We start from the raw sequence: 19,092 nt of genomic DNA, 5'->3' as shown, positions 1-19,092 counted from the left end.
TTTTTTGGAAGTAAAGCATGTGGTTTGGGGAAAAGGAAAACTTAAAGCTTGAATTCTTCTGTTTCCTGTAGGTTCAGGTGCAAGTCCATCCTAAACTTTCTTCTACTGAAGATGCATTACAGTATGTGGAGGAGTTAATTCTCCAGTTGTTAAATATGTTGTGTCAAGCCCAACCAAGAAGTTTTCTGGATGTAGAGGTATAGAGAATTACTATTAAAAATCTGTAATAATATATTAACTTTTCATGTAACAGTTCAAAGTAATCATTTCACAACATAAAAAGAAAAGCAGTAGTTATGTATCTTTATGTAGTAGAACCTTCCTCATAAAGCCTGAAGAGTTACCTAGTAGTTTCCCTATCAATTGAATTTGTTGTTCAATGCACAGTAAAACTATCTTTGAACTGTATTAGTGTATAATAGGTAGTGAGTGTAACTTGTGTACATAAAGTTGAATGGTTCCTTTTGGAAGACCCGTTTTTTTCCCACTGATATTGCATGCAAACTATAGCTGCTCAGTCTGAGGCTCTGTGCTGCTTTCTCAGCATGGTGATTTAGGCTGATACACCCCCTGCTGTCCCAGAAATTTGAACAAAAATAGTTCAGTCACTTTCTCAGAATGAGTTGAGGAACACTTCTTTCCTCTATATAGAAACCTCTTCTCTTACAATTGCCTTTTCAAAGATCTACAAGCTGTGTTACTCAGAAAAGCAGCTTGATGTTTGAGAAGAGGGCTTGATCTGAGAAGAGTTTCTCCATTTGAGAACAAATCAGTTAAATGATGTAAGCTTCTACAGCCATGAAAATCTTGGTAGCCCTTTGTGCTTAACCATGATTTGAAGATTTTGGTGCCAAGGTACATACTCTGTGTGCAATGTGCCTGTTGGCTTCCAGTACTTGGGGTCTGTGCCTGTACCAGGTTAGGTAACAAAACAAGATGCAACTTCCTCATGTTCTGAAGAAAGTGGCCTAATGGCAAAAAAACCTCAAACCCAAAAACCCCTTTAAAAAAAAAAAGTAGCTGTCTGAGCTCAAGATTCATGAAATTCATCCTTCCTCTTCTCTTTTGTACACTGACACCTAGACTAGTGGTGTTCTACTGTCCCCTTTAATGGCTGGCTTCTTTTGCAACATCATCTGGTCTGGCAGCTCAAGAGACAAGCAGCTTGTGGAAGATTGTTTGATGCTGTGTTTTAAACAATGCTAACAGAACTTGTCACACAGTGTTGTATTAGGAGTCTTATGGCTGTGAATTTAGGATGAGAAATGCAAGAATTAGAGGTGATCAAGCAACCTCAGTTTACCCCCTTTGTGTTTATGCATAATGATGCTGCCTTTAATTATATGGTCGTACACATCTTATTTTTCCCCTAGGACACCTTCATTGTTCAATCAGCAGGCTGGACTGTGTTAGAGGAGTGAATTCATATTACATAGTGAATGCAACTTTTTTGGTTTTTTTGGTAGGACCTCTGCTTTCCTTTTGCAGAAGCGTTATGATGAGGGAAGAAAAAGAAAAGCCTATACTTTGGAAAGTTGGGTGCCACCTTTATAAAACTGTATTCTGTCCCAGTTTTTTGTCAGAAAGTTTTTGTTTGTGTACTTTGTTCTCTACCAGCTCTTTGTAAGTGGTCATTAACTTAATCTTCCCCATTTCATGGTTGCTCAAACTGGGGTCATATTTACGTAAGTGAGCACTTGCAACCGAAACAGTCAGTGGGAACTGTGATCTGAAAAAAGAAAATGTGAAGTTATCTGAGAAGTTAGATTTCTGGCATCTCTGAACACCAAGGCTACCAAAATCAGCGAAGCTTTTAAACCTCCAGAGACCTGTGTGTGAGTTCCAGCAGGAGAGTTGTTCAGTGCATGGGAGAGTGTGGTGTCCTCCAGCACCCTGACTGCTAGGAGGAGTAAACAAACTTGGGTCTGTATGGTCCAGCTGTAGACTATGAAACTGCTTTAAAATACACGGGTACCGTTGGACAATCTTTTTTCCTATTATGTTCATTTCCATCATCCAGGCAGTTGCATGTATGCAATCTGGACCATGTGCTGATCAGTAAAGGTGAAACAGAAAACTTGTATGATCTCATTCAGTGACCACTTTGTACAGGGAATAAAGTGGTAGGACAAAATGTAAGTCATATATTTCAATGCTGAATTACCAGGCATGTGCACAAGGGGAGCAAATTGTGCCTGCAATGGCAATTTAATTCTGGCATTTCTCAAATTTTGAGCACTAGATTATTCTGTAATGATATCCTGATACAGCCTTATGAATATAGTGAGCAGCATGTACCAAAATGATAAAATTCGTATGTTTGTATAAACTTCTATAGTTGAATTATTAACATTAGCAAACATTGCTTTAAGTAATGGAAAGCAATTTGATAATGTAGTCATATTTCTAAGCTCATTCAGATTGTGCATTTACCCTTTAGTCCTGTTTTTTTTAAGGATCGTGTTCAAAAAAGTTTTCCCCATCCTATTGATAAGTGGGCAATAGCTGATGCCCAGTCTGCTATTGAGAAAAGGAAACGAAGAAATCCATTATCTCTCCCAGTAGAAAAAATCCATCCCTTATTAAAGGTAAGCAGTGATGTAATCTTGCTTTTAGAATACACAGAAGTGTTAATTTATTGTAGTGTTTCATGTAATGTCTTTATGCTGCCTGAAATGTAAACAAAAAAGATCAAGAATATTTGTTACGTAGTTTTAAATGTTCCAGTTAATTGCATGTATTTTTTTCACTTAAAAATTAGTTAATTCTCTCTTGGACAAACAAAGCCAACAACTCATTTGCTATGAATTTGATTGTTGTTGTTTCATTTTGTATGACTAGCAAAATGCTCAAGAAATTAAACATTTAAGTGATGTTTTTGGGACAGTCGTTGGCTGTTGTCACTTCCACAGTTGCTCAGTTAGTAGAGCAACATCTACAATGAGTGTTTCTTCCCTAGGCCTACAGACTACTGTGTCTTTATTACTAAAACAGACTGTGGATATGTGGTGAATGTTTATTGAGCTGGATCTTAAACTTACTGGTTTTAGTTGTAACCTATGGTGTGGATTTCATCAACTGAGTGACAGTGAAACACTTGTTTTGTGGTTTTTTTCCCTTTCAGGAAGTTCTAGGCTACAAAATTGACCACCAAGTGTCTGTTTACATAGTGGCAGTATTAGAATACATTTCTGCAGACATCTTAAAATTGGTTGGGAATTATGTGCGGAATATAAGACACTATGAGATTACAAAACAAGATATTAAAGTAGCAATGTGTGCTGATAAGGTAAGCCTAACTCTTGTTTCTCGTGTCAACAGGAATTTTTAGTTAAGTTTTGAGAGGACAGTGTCTATTCCTTAGTGAGTACATGGAGTGTTGTAGCTTTGAAAGAAGAAAATGCTGCCATAAAATATGGTTCCTGTAATAAAGCAAAGCTACCAAATAGCTAATTGAACTTACAGAGCTGTTGCTTGTGCTTATTAATAGTTAAGTCTCTCTTCCTTTTGATATCGCTTGCCTAATCTCAGCAATGTGTGAATGTTTTAAAAATTATTGTGAAGCAGCACTAACATAAAAATTTAACATTCCTAACCTGTAATAGTGCAGTCTTACTTTGTAGTTTGAAAAAAGAAGGCTGAAATTAAGCTTGGGTGTTCTCTCAAAATCATTAAGGCTATATTGCATGTAAAAAGTAGCATTTTGATGGTCCAACATTTTAAAACAAAAAACCCACCTGCGTTGGCATCTCAGCCTAATCCTCCTTAGCAGTCCGTATTTTTATCTGCAAGTAGTCTTGTAGTTTCAGAAGATTCATTAAATTTAGACAGGAATTACCTCTCTCCAACAGGGATAGGGCAAGGTTCCCTGCCTGTGTCTCAGGTGCCTTTGCACTCTAGCTTCTGTGGCCACCTCATTAGCATCTCAAGTTTTCCAATTTTTAAAGAACAAAGCTTGAAATTAATCCTTTAAGTGCTGGGACTTAAGAATCTCTAATCTTGCTGAAGTCTTAAGGATTTTCAGATCTGTTGCCTCTCCAGTATTTTCTCTTCGTCTATGTTAATATCTTCAATTGGGAATGTTTCTGTGTTTCAATTAATGCCTCTGTCTCATTCCTACTTGCTTTTTTTCATCCTGCTTTCTTCACCTTTCTTTACTCTCTCTTAAGGTATCTGGTGAGGTCTTGAAGAGTCAAGTCCTTCTCAGTCAGGACAGTAGTCTTGGCTGCTCTTGCCTTTGGGCATATCTGCCTGGGTTGTTAGGGCAGGTTTGAAGGTGTACATTTGAATATTTGTCATAGAATAATAACAGGAACAAGTGCTGTTGCTGCATGCTTCTTTCTATCCTAGGAAAGGTGATGAGCAGAAGAGCTGTGATGAAGTTGATTTAGGAACTTCCATTACATTACATTGGAGGAACTGCTTGATATGTACACAGAAGAAACTTTTGAAAGGCTCTAAATCAGGCCTGTTGGTTTACTGCCTCAGCAGAACAAGCTATTGCAGGTGCTCCTAAGGTGTTTTCTTTCCAGTTGCACTGAGATACTTTGTAGTATATTATGTTCATTCTCATAATGTCTTCTGCTTGGTTTTATTTCTTGAGACGAAACGACCAGAACGGTTTCTTGGCCTGGGGTGCCATTTGTTTTATACTTCCACACTTGTTTTTGTGCCATCCATCCTTCTGGAAAATTTTGCCTTGTCTGCAAAAAAACTCCATTAAAATGCAATCTGTTTTTCTTCCACTATCTGCTCATGCTTCTGATTGCTTCGAATTCAATATCTGGGGTATAGTTACTTTAAAGTGTTTCTGTGGATTTCATAGTAGTGAGATACCCACTTTGTGAATTACAGCCAGCGATCTTCTAGCTCAAGTGTGTGCTAGAGCTGCTTCTGTGAAGTAAAGTTACAGATGTTGGGGCCTCCGTGAATACCTGCATTACTCCATGTAATTTCCTACAGTATCATAGAATTACAGAAACATTTAGGTTGGAAAAGACCTTTGAGATCATCAAGTCCAACCATTAACCCAGGACTGCCAAGTCCACTGCTAAACATTGTCCCTAGGCACCGCATCCACTGTTTTTTTAACACCTCCAGGGATGGTCTCTCCACCACCGCCCTGGGCAGCCTGTTACAGTATCTGACCACCCTTTCAGTGAGGAAATTTTTCCTAATATCCCACCTAGACCTGCCCTGGTGCAGCTTGAGGCCATTTCCTTTTTGTCATGTCCCTGTTACCTGGGAGAAGAGACCGGCACGCCCTGCCTACAGCCCCCTGTCAGGCAGCTGTAGGGAGCAATAAGATCCCCCCACTCTGAGTCTCCTCCAGACTCAACCCCCGCAGCTCCCCCAGCCCTGTGCCCCAGCCCCTTCCCCAGCCCCTGCCCGGCTCTGGCCACGCTCCAGCCCCTCCACGTCCCCCTGGCCGTGAGGGGCCCAGAGCTGAGCCCAGGGTTCGAGGGGCGGCCGCACCAGCGCCGAGCGCAGGGGACGGGCACTGCCCCGGCCCCGCTGGCCACGCTGTTCCGGGTCCCAGCCGGGATGTGTTGGCCTTCTGGCCACCCGGGCACACGGCCGGCCATCAGCCAGCCCCCCCAGGCTCTTTTCCACTGGGCATCGTGAACTTACAGATCCCCAAGTATTCTCTTGCAGGATAGTTAATTTATCTAATACCAGTAGTCAACAGCTTGGTTAACTGACATGTCTTCTGGAGAAGTGCCTGTAATGTGCTTTAAAGAAAGAAGACTTTTACTGTAAATGCCAGGTAAATGTCATGTTTGTTGTGGCTGTGGCTCATTCACAATTTAATTTTTGATCTCCGGTTTTTTAGTTTTGAAAAACACTTTTTCATTCTGTTTTCTGCCCTTTAAAAAAGGAGTTCATGTTTAATGGGTTAGCCTTCCCTCGTGTGGTTCTTGGGCTATTTACAGCTTTGATCCTGCAGTCTTTTCCTCATTCTTTTCACTGATTGACAGCAATCATGTTGGTCTCTGCAGTAACAGGCAAAGGTTGCCATTGCTTCACCTCTTACCTGTTCAGAAGGGAGGCTGGCAAGCAACACTTAAGTTCTCGTTTATTTCGAAGTTCACATGTATTGTTTGATATGCTTCATGACTTCCTGGAAGGGGTGTAGCTCTGGGCAGCAGATTTGTTTATAAATGCTGTCCCATCTGTCTATCCCAGAACAAAGTTATTTTCTACGTTGAACTACAACTTGTGCTGGCTTGTTAACATTTGCTGCATCATTGTGGATTGTTTCTGGACCCTCTTTAGTTTTCTTTCTGATAAAGATAACTTCAAATTAGGATGCCTTTTACTAATTTGCAGGCAATTTAGTTTGCCTTTGCGATGTTCTTTATTATGGAAACAACGCAAAGTGTGATTTGTTTGCCACTTGCTAAGTCATTGTAATGTCTCCTGGCTCAGATACCATGTTTGGAAGAAGTGTTCAGTGATACACTCTTCTTGAAGTTTGAATTATTAATTGCTTGTCTTTGGTAAGCCTTGCTTGGGTATGAATTGGGACCTCTGGTAGTCAGCGTTTTTAGAGGTCCTTTTGTCTATGTAGTTTTGCAGTGACTGCCACCTTTTCTGAAGCTGGTGCCCTTCCTTGAGGGTCTGTTTTAACAAGAGAACTCGGGAGTTATTAAGGACAGAAACCAGTCCATGTACAGTGTGTGGTCAGGCCAGTACTCATCACAGATAGATTACAGGGTTCTGAGCACGATCATGTGTGACTTCCTATTAAAGCTAAAGCTGAAAAGCCAAAAATGCACAACCTTTTTGACTTCAGGTAATATAGTGTCTTCAGAAACTTAGATTATGTATAGCTAATTCAGAGTAATAGAATACAACTAAATGCTAAATGTGTTTGTATACTTCATAGACCTCTTAAAATTATAATTGATTTTAGGACTACACTTTTGGAGAGATGCCTGGATTGGTCTAAATGACTGGGAATTCTTCAGAAATTACTGCTGCAAATTATGACTTGCAAATTCATAGCAATGAATATTGCTTTTGTAATGCTCAACCAATTGCAGAATGATAATACACAAATCTTACTGCTGATCAGTCTGATTTCATGGGAATTATAGGTTTCCTTTACTGGGAACTTACTGGTACATCTTGAAAAGAAATTATTCTCACTTTGTGGATTTTTCCTTCTCGTTGCTACGTAGGTATTAATGGATATGTTCCATCAGGATGTAGAAGATTTAAGTGCACTAACTTTATCTGATGAGGAACCATCCACCTCAGGGGAGCAAACCTATTATGACCTAGTGAAGTCATTTATGGCAGAGGTTCGACAATATATAAGGGAACTAAATCTCATTATCAGAGTTTTTAGAGAGCCATATGCCTCCAACTCCAAACTATTTTCATCTCATGTAAGTATTGTACAAACAGTAAACAAAAAAACCCCCTACTATAATATCTATAGTTAAGTTCTAGAAGTGTTCATCTAGATTTATTGTCCAGTTTAAATAACATCAGTAGAGGAGCAAGCACTTGTCTCAAGTTCTGAAATAGAAACAATAAAGGAGCATTTAGGGGGAAGCATGAGTCTTGTAGAACTGCAGAAGAAACCACCCAGTTTACTACATTCACTTGCAGGCCCTGTAATTCAAGATCTGTCACTGTTGTTCCTTGCCGTGTTTGAATCATTGTAAATGTTTGTGTATTTATAAATACAGTCGTTATTTTAAACATTCTATGATCTTATATAAATTATACAGAAAGTATGTAATAAAATGTTATAAAAATCTTGTTCTGTTTAAGGAAGTGCTTGACTTTCTTGTAATAACAGAATAGCTTTGCACATAACATTCTTCCTTTTAGAAATTGTGTCCAATTCCCTGTTGACTTTTGCCTGGTTCTGTTGCTTTTTGCAGGATGTGGAAAACATATTTAGTCGTATATCGGACATTCATGAACTTAGTGTGAAGTTATTGGGTCATATAGAAGATACTGTTGAAATGACAGATGAAGGTAGTCCTCATCCACTAGTAGGCAGCTGTTTTGAAGACATGGCAGAGGTGAGAAAATACTTGGGGGCTTTTTTGCTATTCATGTGTGTCTTAATTATTTGCACTTCGATGCTAAGTGCATCTCTGTTCTAGCTGCCTTTGTTTGGGTTGAGATCTCTTCTTCCAGCCTCACCATTATGAATAGGGTGACCATTTTTGAGAGTGCTTTTACCTTTTTAGTCTCTAAACCATAGTTTATATAGGGCTGTTTAAACTTTAGAGCATGGTGGGGAAAAAACACCTGTCACTAGACTTCAACAGTGGAACAAGAGCTGCTTTGCCAACAGGCTTGTTGAAAGTGAGGAAGCTTTTGAACTAGACTCCTCTAGTTCAAAATGGATGGAGACTGAAGTTTGCAGATTAAAGAACTGAGAGGAGAAAGGGACATGCGTAATAGAAGGCAAAACAACAAAGGCTCTAGCACCTTCCTCCTGAGAAGGTGGGGTGACCAGAGGTTCATCTGAAGTGTCTCTTTCCCCAGGGTACATGTGCCCATGTACAGATACAAGGATGTGAGAGTCTGTGCGCAGTTGCAGAGGTGTTGTGACTGGAATTAGTGACATGGCAGGAAGGGCTGCATGATGGAGGGCTGTATGAACAAATACAAGCACTCAAGAAGAACAGGTGGGGAAGATGAGGCCAGGAGGCTTGACAAAAAATCACTTCAAATACATGGAGCTCTGTTAAGGAATGAATGATGAGCTGGTTGAATGGTTAAGGATCAGAGGAGGAGGTGGCTACCAAAGGGCATGTTGTGGTCAGGCTCCTACTGCAAAGACTGCCCAGTCATTAAGTGGCTAAAACCTTCTCTAAACAAGTAGGAGTTGTCTCCTTATCCCAGGCCCTGGTTCTCTTGGGAGAATAACCTTCCAGACATCTACTGGGTGGACAACTTATCTGTGGTTTAAGTAATCCAGAAGATTTCTTTTTTTATGGCACACGCTGATGGGCTAACTAAGAAAGGTGTGGCGTTTGACCTCTTATGAACAGGGAAGAACTGGCAGGAGCGTTGTAGCTAATGGTAGTCTTAGCTGCAGGTGGTAGAGATGGTAGAGTTTAAGGTCCTGAAAAAAGCACAGAAGATAAGCAAACTGAAGACTTTGGGCTTTGGGAGAGTAGACTTAGCTTGTTTAGGGAATTGGAAGGCAGGATCACGTTGGTGGTTTCCTTGAGGATAGAAGGGGTTCAGGAAAGCTGGTTCATTTTCAAAGGCAAGGTGTTCAGAGCACAAGGTTATATGCATTCCCAGTCCCTAAGAAAAAGGGTAGGTGTAGCGGGAGGCAAGGACAAGCACGGTTTGGAGTTTCCTGTTAAACCAGGCTTGGGCCCCTTGCTGCAAGAAGAGCGTTGAAGTGCTGGAGCACATCCAAAGGAGAGCAACAAAGCTGGTGAAGGGTCTAAAGAACAAGTCCTGTGAGGAGTGGCTGAGGGAACTGAAGTTATGTAGTCTGGAGAAAAGGAGGCTAAGGAAAGCCCTTGCTGCCCTCTACAGCTGTCTGAAAGGAGGTTGTAACAAGGTGGCTGTTGGTCTTTTCTTCTTCCAAGTAGCGAGTGATAGGGCAAGAGGAAATGGGCCTCAGGTTGCACCAGAGGAGGCTTAGACTGAATATTAAGAAGAAACTCTTCACCAAAAGAGTTAGCAAGCACTGGAACAGACTGCCCAGGGAAGTGGTTGAGTTGCTATCCCTGGAGGTATTTAAAAGATACGTAGACATGGTTTAGTGGTGAGCTTAGTAGTATTAGGTTTATGGTTAGACTGGATGATCTTAAGGGTCTTTTCCAACCTAAATGATTCTGTGATTCAAAAAGAAACATAGGCTTCCCAAGAGGAATGTAGAAGCACTGTCTGGGCAGGTAGAAATGGTATTAAGAGGGCTGCAGCTCAGCTGGAGTTAAACTCAGTGAGGGGTGCAAAGCAAGAAGGACTTGTATAGGTAAAACAGTATGAAAAAGATGATAGTAGAAAATGCACAAGTCTTGCTCATGGGCTGAGAGACGCTGTGCTGGAGGACATGAAATGGACTGAGGTACCTGAGTCTCCTTTGCTTGGTCTCTACTGCCAAGATGTGCTTCTAGGATTCCCAGTTAGGCCTGCTGCCAAAGATCGAGGGAGAGAGGTGAAAGTCAAAGAATGACTTAGGGACTGTTGATCTAAGGCTATATGCAAGCAGGACAGAATGCTGAGGCAGCTGGCGAATGTCATTGCAAGGCTGCTGTCTAGAATTCTTGAAATTTAGTGGTGAGTTTTGGTGTTCTCCAGTAACTGGACATAAAATGCTATGCCCAGTCTCAAAAAGACTGATGAGTATGATCCTGGAAACGAGAAGCTGGCCAGCCTCTCCTCAGTCCCTGAGAAGATCAGCAAATCTTTGTGGAAGTCACATCCAGCGATGTGAAGGACTAGAAGCTGATTGGCAACAGCCAGCACAGATTTCCAAAGGGCAAACTGTACCTGAACAGCTTGCCTGCTTTCTATGAGATGGTTGGCTCCATGGACAAAGGAAAGAGCAGTTCACATCCCTTATCTGAACTTAGGCAAGACCTTCAGCCCAGTCTCTCATAGTATCCTTGTACTCTGCAGGACACCAAGCTGACTAGCTAGTTGATTTACAGAGTGGGTGGGAAATTGACTGGACTGGCAGGCCTGAAGGGCTGTGATCAGCAATACAAAGTCCATCTGGTGGCCAATGGTTAGTGGCATTCCTCAGGGTTTGATACTGGGGCTTATACTGTTTAGTGTCTGTATTAGTGTTGTGGGAGGAGGTCTGCCCCTCGAGTTGGTAAGTGATGCTAAATTGTGGTAGGACACACAGGATGACAGGGCTACTGCTTGGGGGATCTGATAGGCTGGAGAAATAGACCTACAGGAACCTCATAGAGATGATTAAAGGCAAACATGAAGTTCTGCACCTTGGACCAAACAACCCTATGCAGTGGTCTGGCTGCCTCGCTGAGGAGCAGTACTGCTCGACAGGGCTCAAAAATCCTCAGGAATTGGAAGTGAAGGCTAAGTGCCTACTGGGTTTTATTAGGAAAAGTGTAGCTAGCAGGTCGAGGGATCATTTCTCAACTGCTGCACAGACCATGTCTGGCACACTGTGTCTGGTTTTGGCCTTCCTAGTACAAGATAGGCTTATACGTGAAGGTTGTCATGATGACTAAGGACTTGAGGGCCATGATGCACAAAGAGCGTCAAGAGGACTGGGTTTATTCAGTCTTAAAAAGAGAAGTCTGAGAAGGGAGATCTTACTGCCGTCTTCAGTCTACACCTGAAGGGAAGGTGTAGAACAGTCTGAAGCAGGCTCTTACTGGGGACTCACAGTAGAGAACTGTTATGTGAGGTGAGAGAGAGTGTGCACGAACGGTAAAAAGAGTAATCCTGATTAGATGCAGGGGTGGAGTGGAGGAATCTGCAGTTGAGAACAACTGAACACTGAAATAGCCTGCCCAGAGAGGTTTTGGTGCCTCCGTTCTTGGAGGTACTTGAAACTCAACTGGATGAGACCCTATGCAACGTCACTATGTTTGACACTGGGTCTGGCTTTGGCCCTGAGGTGGGCCCTGCTTTGAACAGGGAGTTGGGCCAGTCAGCTTCCAGAGATCTCTTCCAGACTAAAGCACTCTGTGAGTCTGTGCATGTGAAAGTATTGATTCTTCTCTATCGGTGTTCTGGAAAAAGTATGCAGAAAAGTCTCTCCTATGTAGTATATGTATTTGCTTTAAGAAATACGAAGTTTAGGTAATAAATCAGTTTTGTAACATTTTTCTGTATTTCTTCTTAGGAACTAGCGTTTGATCCATATGAATCATATGCGCAAGACATTTTGCGACCTGGTTTTCACGATCATTTTCTAAGTCAATTATCAAAGCCAGGAGCAGCATTTTATTTACAGGTAACTTTCTTCTAAGTCAGTCATACTATTGATACTACTATTTTAATTACATTGTTGCTTTAATGTATTGATTGTTTTAAGACTGAAACTTATTTTGTTTCTAGTCAATAGGTGAAGGCTTTAAAGAAGCTGTTCAGTATGTTCTACCCCGGCTGCTCCTTGCCCCTGTTTACCACTGTCTTCATTACTTTGAACTGCTAAAAGTAAGAATATTGTGTCAATCTGATGGTTTTCTTTCATAATTCTCAGTGTTGGGTAACAGAGCTTTGTGTGTTCAGTTAGGTGTAAAACCTTTTACTAGAATATGAATATTAAAGCTGATATGACAAAAGAAAAGCAGGTTATATGCTCTGCTGCGTAGTATAGCTAACTGAGTATCATTTTGTAATTTCATGGAAGCTTTACAGTAGCTCATGATTTGTGTTGCATGATCGAGGAGTTATTAATTTAGAAAGCAATAGAGATCCAGATACTCATATTCTTGGAATTATTGTTTTGACAATGGTAAAAGAAAATGGCAAATGGTTGTATTACAGAAAATGTCAAAGGCTTTCTCAAGCTGTTACTTTGTCAATTTAAAATCACAGGAAGATTTCCCTTCAGACTTCTTATTTTCTTAAAATCTTCAGTGTTCTTGCAGCGTACATCCCTTGGTGGTTGCAAAGGTAATAACTTTCTTCCAAAGGCAGGGCTTGGTTGATTTATACTCTTCTTGGGCTTTTTGTAATGAGACCTCACATCGGTAGGGTAACAATAAAGGCTCTGTAACATACACATGTAGAGAAAATAGCTACAACGTGTTTTTTGGGGGCGTTTGTCAGTTAGCATTGAATAATAATCTTTAAGGAGTGTAGAGCACTTTTAGGAAAACTTTAAGTAACAATGTCATTTGAGTATAATGAAAATTCGTAAGGAACACAGCATTCCAAACTTAATTACTATATCTCTGCTCTTTTGAAGAAATCTAGATGTGTTTTTCTTGAATGTTTGGTTGGTTGTCTTTGCATAACCCAGTTTTTAGGTCATCTTTGAGCCTAAGTGTACAGTTTTAACAGCATTTTTACAGATTTAGATTTACACATACAGCTTTGCAAGTAGCTTATCTTGTATAACGTGCTTTTGTTGAATTTTGGAAGGTAGGCTTGGTCTGTTTGCCTAGCCTCATGGGTTTGGTCTGACTTTTCAGACGTCTTTAATGTGTTAAGGATTTCCTTTTGTGACAGTCCATTGAAAGGGAGGTAAGATAGAGCTTGTCTGCATTTTGTATGATAAAGATCTGCAAGGTTTCTCTACTCATGCTTTTATTACATAGTCTCAAAATGCAGTACCTGGTGGCTTTGCATACTTCCACGTGAACATGGTATTGTCTTACGTAATACACAAAGTGTAAAGGATTAACATTGACACACAGGCATCCTGTGTTGCTTCTTGCCATTGGTAGTTGTAGTGGGGGTAAGAGCACATGTGTGCTTATGGAAATAGGGAACAGCTCATGTTCACCTTTTTTAGGGAAAACTGGAGTCTGAGCTAAGCCCACCTCCAGAAGGTTATCAATCTTTTGCAACTCCTGACCTATGCTTTATGTAAAATTCTTCTCCCATTCATGCTCTGCTTACACACATCCTACACACTGTGTAAATCTGATGCTGTTGGGTTGGATTTTGTTCTGTTCATGATAACCTTCCAGGTTTTTTTCCCACTGTGTTGCTCATCTCACATTTTAGTGAGACACCATCGCTGTGGTCTGTCAGACGTAATACACATCATGGGTAGTGATGGATAATAGGAGCACATAGAGAGATACTTCACTCTCATGGCAGTGGCTTCATCTGTAATTAGTACCTACATGTGCACACAGCATATGAATCCCTTGAGCAGTCTGTGCTGAAAATAATATTTTCTTTCTTATATCTGGAATCTTCAAACATTTTCCAGCTTGGTTATGTTTAAGAATGGCCTGACAGAAGGGTATTTGCTGTGGAAGGGTATGGGTGGAGTTATTTAGCCATGTAATCGTGACAATTTCACTGGTGCAAGGTTGTATTGAATTCTTCCATATGGTAAGAGATCTGATTTAGTGTTTGTAGGCATATCTGAATAATCGAGTTAAAAATGCTGTGAAAGTGATCTCTTGGTATGAAGAGACAAAATGATGGCAAAGTAGTGGAAAAAAAATCTGATTTCTCTTGAATATAGATACACTTAAGGGTAAAGGTTAAAAGTTAGCATTTTTCTTTGAGCTGTGTTTTGTAATCTTGCATACTTTGAAGTTATCTATTAAATGGATCTCAAAGTTACCCTCTAACTATTCAGACTACAAAAAAAGTAAATTTCTATCCACTGATGGTTATCCTATTTAGAAACAAAAGCCCTCCTGAAGCTTGGCAGGCCACCAGGAATGCACAAATACATATTTTTAGCTGAAGCTCCTTGTGTAACTTTGTTGAATATTAGCATAGAACTTAAGGGCTGTGTTTTCCCTCAACCAACCTTAAAGTCCCCAAACTTTTATATAAGAAACTAACTATATAAAATAACAGCTTTATACAAGAGACTGCTTTTCTGTGAATTTGCAGATAGTATGAATGGGCTTTTCTAAGTCATAGTTCTGTGAATAGAAATGTGAAATCTTAAGTGAAAGGTAGGGTGGTACAAACCGTGCAGTTATTTATGACCTTAAGTAACTAAAAAGTTTACAAGACTTTAATTGGGCACTGTTTCAGATGCTGTAAACTTGTGTGCATGTGTGGTACTCTTTCGTTTCTTTGAGGAAATAGATTACTTTTTTTTTTTTAAGTAGGAATGGCTCAAAGCATATAAAACTTTGCTTATATAAAATAATATAATAAGTTCTGGAAAACAGGAGAGCTATTTTTATTTTTTTTTAAACCAAGTGTGGACTTGGCTTCCATGACTTATGAATAGAAACTTGTCTTTTTGCAAATATTTTCTTAGTTGGAATTCTACCTAATAGTGATCTTAAATTCCAAGCATACGCTTGTTGTGAAATAAAAGTGTTATATTTATTTTTTTCAAAGTTTGTTCTTAGACGATAAATAACTTGCCGCTATTTAGTGACTGGCAATTCAGCTCAAGTAGAAACAATCCTTAATCAAAATTTTTTTGTCTTCCTCTTCACTTCACTATGTCTTCCTTCACTATGCTAATGTAACTTAAAAAAATATATGTAAAAATGATGGTTTGACATGGTCTTCCAAGATAAGAAACCACCCTTTCCTAACCTGATGGTATTAAATTTGTTATATTTGTTGCTGGAGAAGGCACAGGGTGGTGGAATGTTAGTAGTTTAGGACTAGAGTATCTTTAGGTTGATCGTGTAAGTCTCGTGCTGTGTGTTGCGTTGGGCAATGCATCCCAAGCTATTTTGGGCATTGACTTCACTTTGGTTCTCAGGTTTGTTTCAGCCAGGCTCAGGATCTGGAGTGTAACAAATTTAATGAAGTTGGTTTGTGATCCCATCTGTAACTGGGGTTATTTTTAAATTTTTTTATTTATTAAAATTTTTTTTAAAATTAAAATTAATGTTTTAATTTTTTTAAAACTTCATCTCAAAACACTGTGTTGCTTGTATTTAGTACGGGCACTGTAATTAACAGGTTCTCTTGCTTTAGTTGATTCTTAGTCTTTTTCAATTAATATAAAAATCATAAAGTCACAGATTCAGACTAGCTATGTCTAGCTATGAATTATTTTAAGAAGGCATTTACTTAGTGTCAGCAAAGGTTTATTTTATAAAATCACTTTGGTACGCTTCGTTCCAAATGCAGTAACTTGTATGTACAATACTGTTTTGAAATAAAAGTAAAAGCGAAAGTATTACTGGTTTACATCCATTTGTATATGCAACTGCAGATCAGGATGACTGGGTTTTTTTGCACCCATAATGTGCAATATTATGTCTCTGTGACAGATGAAGGCCTATCTGCTGGAGGCAATGTAGCTTGACCAAATGGTTGCTAGTGTGTGGTAAGGACTGCAAAGCATATTTGAGTGTTTCTTGGGAGAAGAAGCTGGGGTGATGTAAAAATTGGTCTCAAGTCTAAGAAGAGATTTCTTAGAATGTGACAGTAGGTGAAAAATTGAAGTAGCTTCTTCATACAGTTAAGCTATGAAGGCTCATGTAACAACTGCAGTGTTCTAAAGGTACAGAAGTTGTGCCTTATGGTAGAAGTTGGAGGTGATACAGCCAGGTAAATGAGATTCCGTATTTCTTTCTGGCTTGTGTGATTTGATTGACAACACTTGCTTTTCTCCTTTAAATACTAGTGGGTTTATATCTGGTCTGCCATGCGTTTGGCAGCCAAGGGGAAGGCAGTAGGGGAAACAAAATCGTCGTGTGTGTGTGCACTTCTTCCACAAACTTGGTTATTGTTAATCTAACTAATTGGGCTTCCTGAGGTAACTCTTAAATTGAAAAAATTATTCAGAATGTATTTAATGTTTTCCTTCTAGCTGTGGTGCTTGTTGATTTATTTCCTATGTGTCTGCATCAGAGACATATATGTGCATGTGTATCACTTCATTTGTCAATGGTTGATGTCATCTGTTACGAAGTTGTGATGGGGCTGTGTGTTCTGTCCTGTAAGTTTTTTCTTGTTACACAGGATATATCTGGGCTTTTGAGAAGCAGATGTTTCTTTTCAGGGAATTTTCTGATGAGAATTACCTTGGAGAATATTTTTTCTGTTACGCCACTAAACTTTTTCTGCAAAAGCTGGATAAAGTCTACCAAAAGTAAAAGTAAGAAAGTCCTCCTTCCGCTTTGCTTATGGTCCTCAGTGACACTTGAGCTATGTTATAGTCTGTCTGCTGCTGGTTGAAAAACGCTGTCCTTCAGTCCCTTGAAGCAGGGAGTAGGATGGTACAGGGCCCCACTGTTCTTATCTAGACATCCCTTTTGGGGAATCAAACGAAGCACCAACTGAACTCTGACTTTTGACTTCACATATGTGTTTAACTGTAGGGTTCCAGAGTCCTTTTTCCTGATGCATTTTCTAGGAATACCTGCAGGGCAAATTCTTCCCAGTACTGTGGGAATTGGGAGAGCTGTACTGGGGCAGACTGTTCTCTGGGGCTGGTGATTGGTTCCTGGTTTTCAGTGACTGATGATGATGGTAGGTAACTCTTCAGCTTACATGGCAGCAGTTTATGCTGAACACCCAAGACCAAGCTCTCATGAAAATAGATTGGTGCTACAGGAGCTTGGACAAATTTTGATCCTTCTCCGCCCCCAAATAAGAGGTTTGACAGAGTCCTTTGAGGTTTGCAAGTTAAGAAGCTGATTGTAGGGGAGATTTTCATCTCCTATAGGATGACATTAGTATTTGTGACTGTGGCAGTCATGGTATAGTCCCTGGTACGCTCATATTGATGGATCGTCTTTTAATAAATTGACTAGTATATTTCTGTGTCCTCTTCTCCTGCCTCCATTCCTGTCACCTTCTGTACAAAAGGGAGATCTCTGGGGAGAGGTAGCGCTATGGCTGAGACTTTTATATGCTTGATTTCTTCAGTGGAAATGTTTCTGGGTGTGGAGCTGTGGATTTAGTCCCACTACCAGCATGCTTTCTCTGTTTGCTCTTATAGCAGTGGAGGTCTGTGTTTTCTGTCAATACTTTGATATCTTCAGTGGAAATCATTGGAAAGATGTAGGTAATAACAAACAAATAAAACGAGAAGCTGCATTCATGGTTTCTGTAGACCAAGTCTACAGATAGGATTCTGCTTGTCATCCTTCATTTCCTCGGCTGTTTTTTTTTTCTTAATCAACAGGGTTCCTCTTAAAATCAACAGGGTTCTGCTGTTGCTTTCCAGAATGATCTCTGAAATTGTGAATTCATCTTACATAGCATTGAAAAATCCATACTTTCCTAGCTAAACATAGAGGTGCTATCCAGTTGAGCTTTTGGCCTTGCAAACTTGGCTGGCAAAGACTAGACTTGAATTGTGTTGAATCACTAAAAGTGGTTTTTAATCCACTTTGGAATTACAAAAGAGAAAGGGAAAATGTTTTCAAATGAATTGTCTTTACTATCATGGAAAATTTGGAGGAAGAAAATGGAAGACCTCAGTTACAAGTGTGGAAGCACATAGGTAAATATTTTGTGATACTTCAAATACTGATCTAACTAAATGTTATCAACTTAATGATTAATTTTAAATTTCTAACGTATTCTGCAGGTCAGCTAATAATGATGAGACAAACGGAGCTGACAGTAAGAAAGAAGAGCATTTCAGAGCATGAAGGCTCTGGAAGGATGTATGAACTTATACGTTTGTTGCAGAAAGGTAATGAATCTGCTCCAGAAGAGACATCAGCATATGCAAAACAAACAAAAAAAACCCCAACCATATTTTTGAAGAATGCAGAGCAAATGGGTTTTCCATAGTTTGAGAAGACAAGACCTCCTGTAAACAAAGTAGCCATTTCCCTAGTAATGGAATTTGGGCATATAAAATGCACATACGGCAGCTAGTAGCCTACAGAAAGTCTTGAGTGTTTATGAAATGGTTTTATAAGAACATCAAGGAACTTATTTGAAAACAAAACTTTTTGTATCTGTTCCTTGGTGGAGATGTTGATTGTGTAAGCTCAATGCGAATACATGAATCCGTCCACAGCTGCAGAAACTGAGAGCAAAAATACCCTCTGTCTTGCTGAGTAGACACCAGGTGAAATATCTGGCAGGCTGCAGTAGCACTTGAGCAGACCTAAGCTGAAATACAGTCTCTTGACAGGCTATACTTACGGGAATGCAGGTGGCAAATTGGCCACATAAGAAACGTGTTGTGGAAAACTTCTGAATTGGTGAAACATCAATTGACAGACTTCTGTGTGGTGTGTAGTTCTGAATAGCTCTTCCTGACTTTTCCTCAGTGTCTATCTTGATTTGAAAAATGGCATTTACTTTGGAGTAGTGTGATTTATTTCTGAAACAGATTTAATATATGGAATGCTGGAGGCTTTTTGTAATTAGTTGCCTGATATCTGAGGTTTGATATATGACATGCTTTATGTAACATTGTGATTTAATGTAACTTCTTAAAATTAAACTGAGAAGGCATAGTTAAACTGAGTGGGGAAAACATTTTTTACCATTACTTCAGTAATAATATATTAAGTTCTGTTCCACTCTTAATGCAGG

The 19,092-nt window shown here is 39.7% G+C and overlaps 1 protein-coding gene across 4 annotated transcripts in view; it reads left to right on the top strand.

Moving 5' to 3' along the window:
• SOS1 (SOS Ras/Rac guanine nucleotide exchange factor 1) overlaps window positions 1–19,092 on the top strand; it is a 63,334-nt gene that overhangs the window by 20,444 nt on the left and 23,798 nt on the right. For 3 of the 4 annotated variants that reach the window (XM_080388643.1, XM_080388644.1, XM_080388645.1), the window contains 7 exons: window positions 72–197; window positions 2,457–2,588; window positions 3,125–3,289; window positions 7,185–7,394; window positions 7,899–8,042; window positions 11,816–11,926; window positions 12,031–12,129. In XM_080388643.1, coding sequence (XP_080244769.1) covers window positions 72–197; window positions 2,457–2,588; window positions 3,125–3,289; window positions 7,185–7,394; window positions 7,899–8,042; window positions 11,816–11,926; window positions 12,031–12,129 — 987 coding nt within the window. Of the gene's footprint in view, window positions 1–71; window positions 198–2,456; window positions 2,589–3,124; window positions 3,290–4,350; window positions 4,507–7,184; window positions 7,395–7,898; window positions 8,043–11,815; window positions 11,927–12,030; window positions 12,130–19,092 lie in introns of those variants that run through there. The other variant, XM_080388646.1, reaches the window with a different exon arrangement.

The sequence above is a fragment of the Falco punctatus genome, assembly GCF_963210335.1.
Source record: "Falco punctatus genome assembly, chromosome: 5".
Classification (NCBI taxonomy): Eukaryota; Metazoa; Chordata; class Aves; order Falconiformes; family Falconidae; genus Falco; species Falco punctatus.
This window is presented reverse-complemented; position numbering and strand designations above follow the sequence as displayed.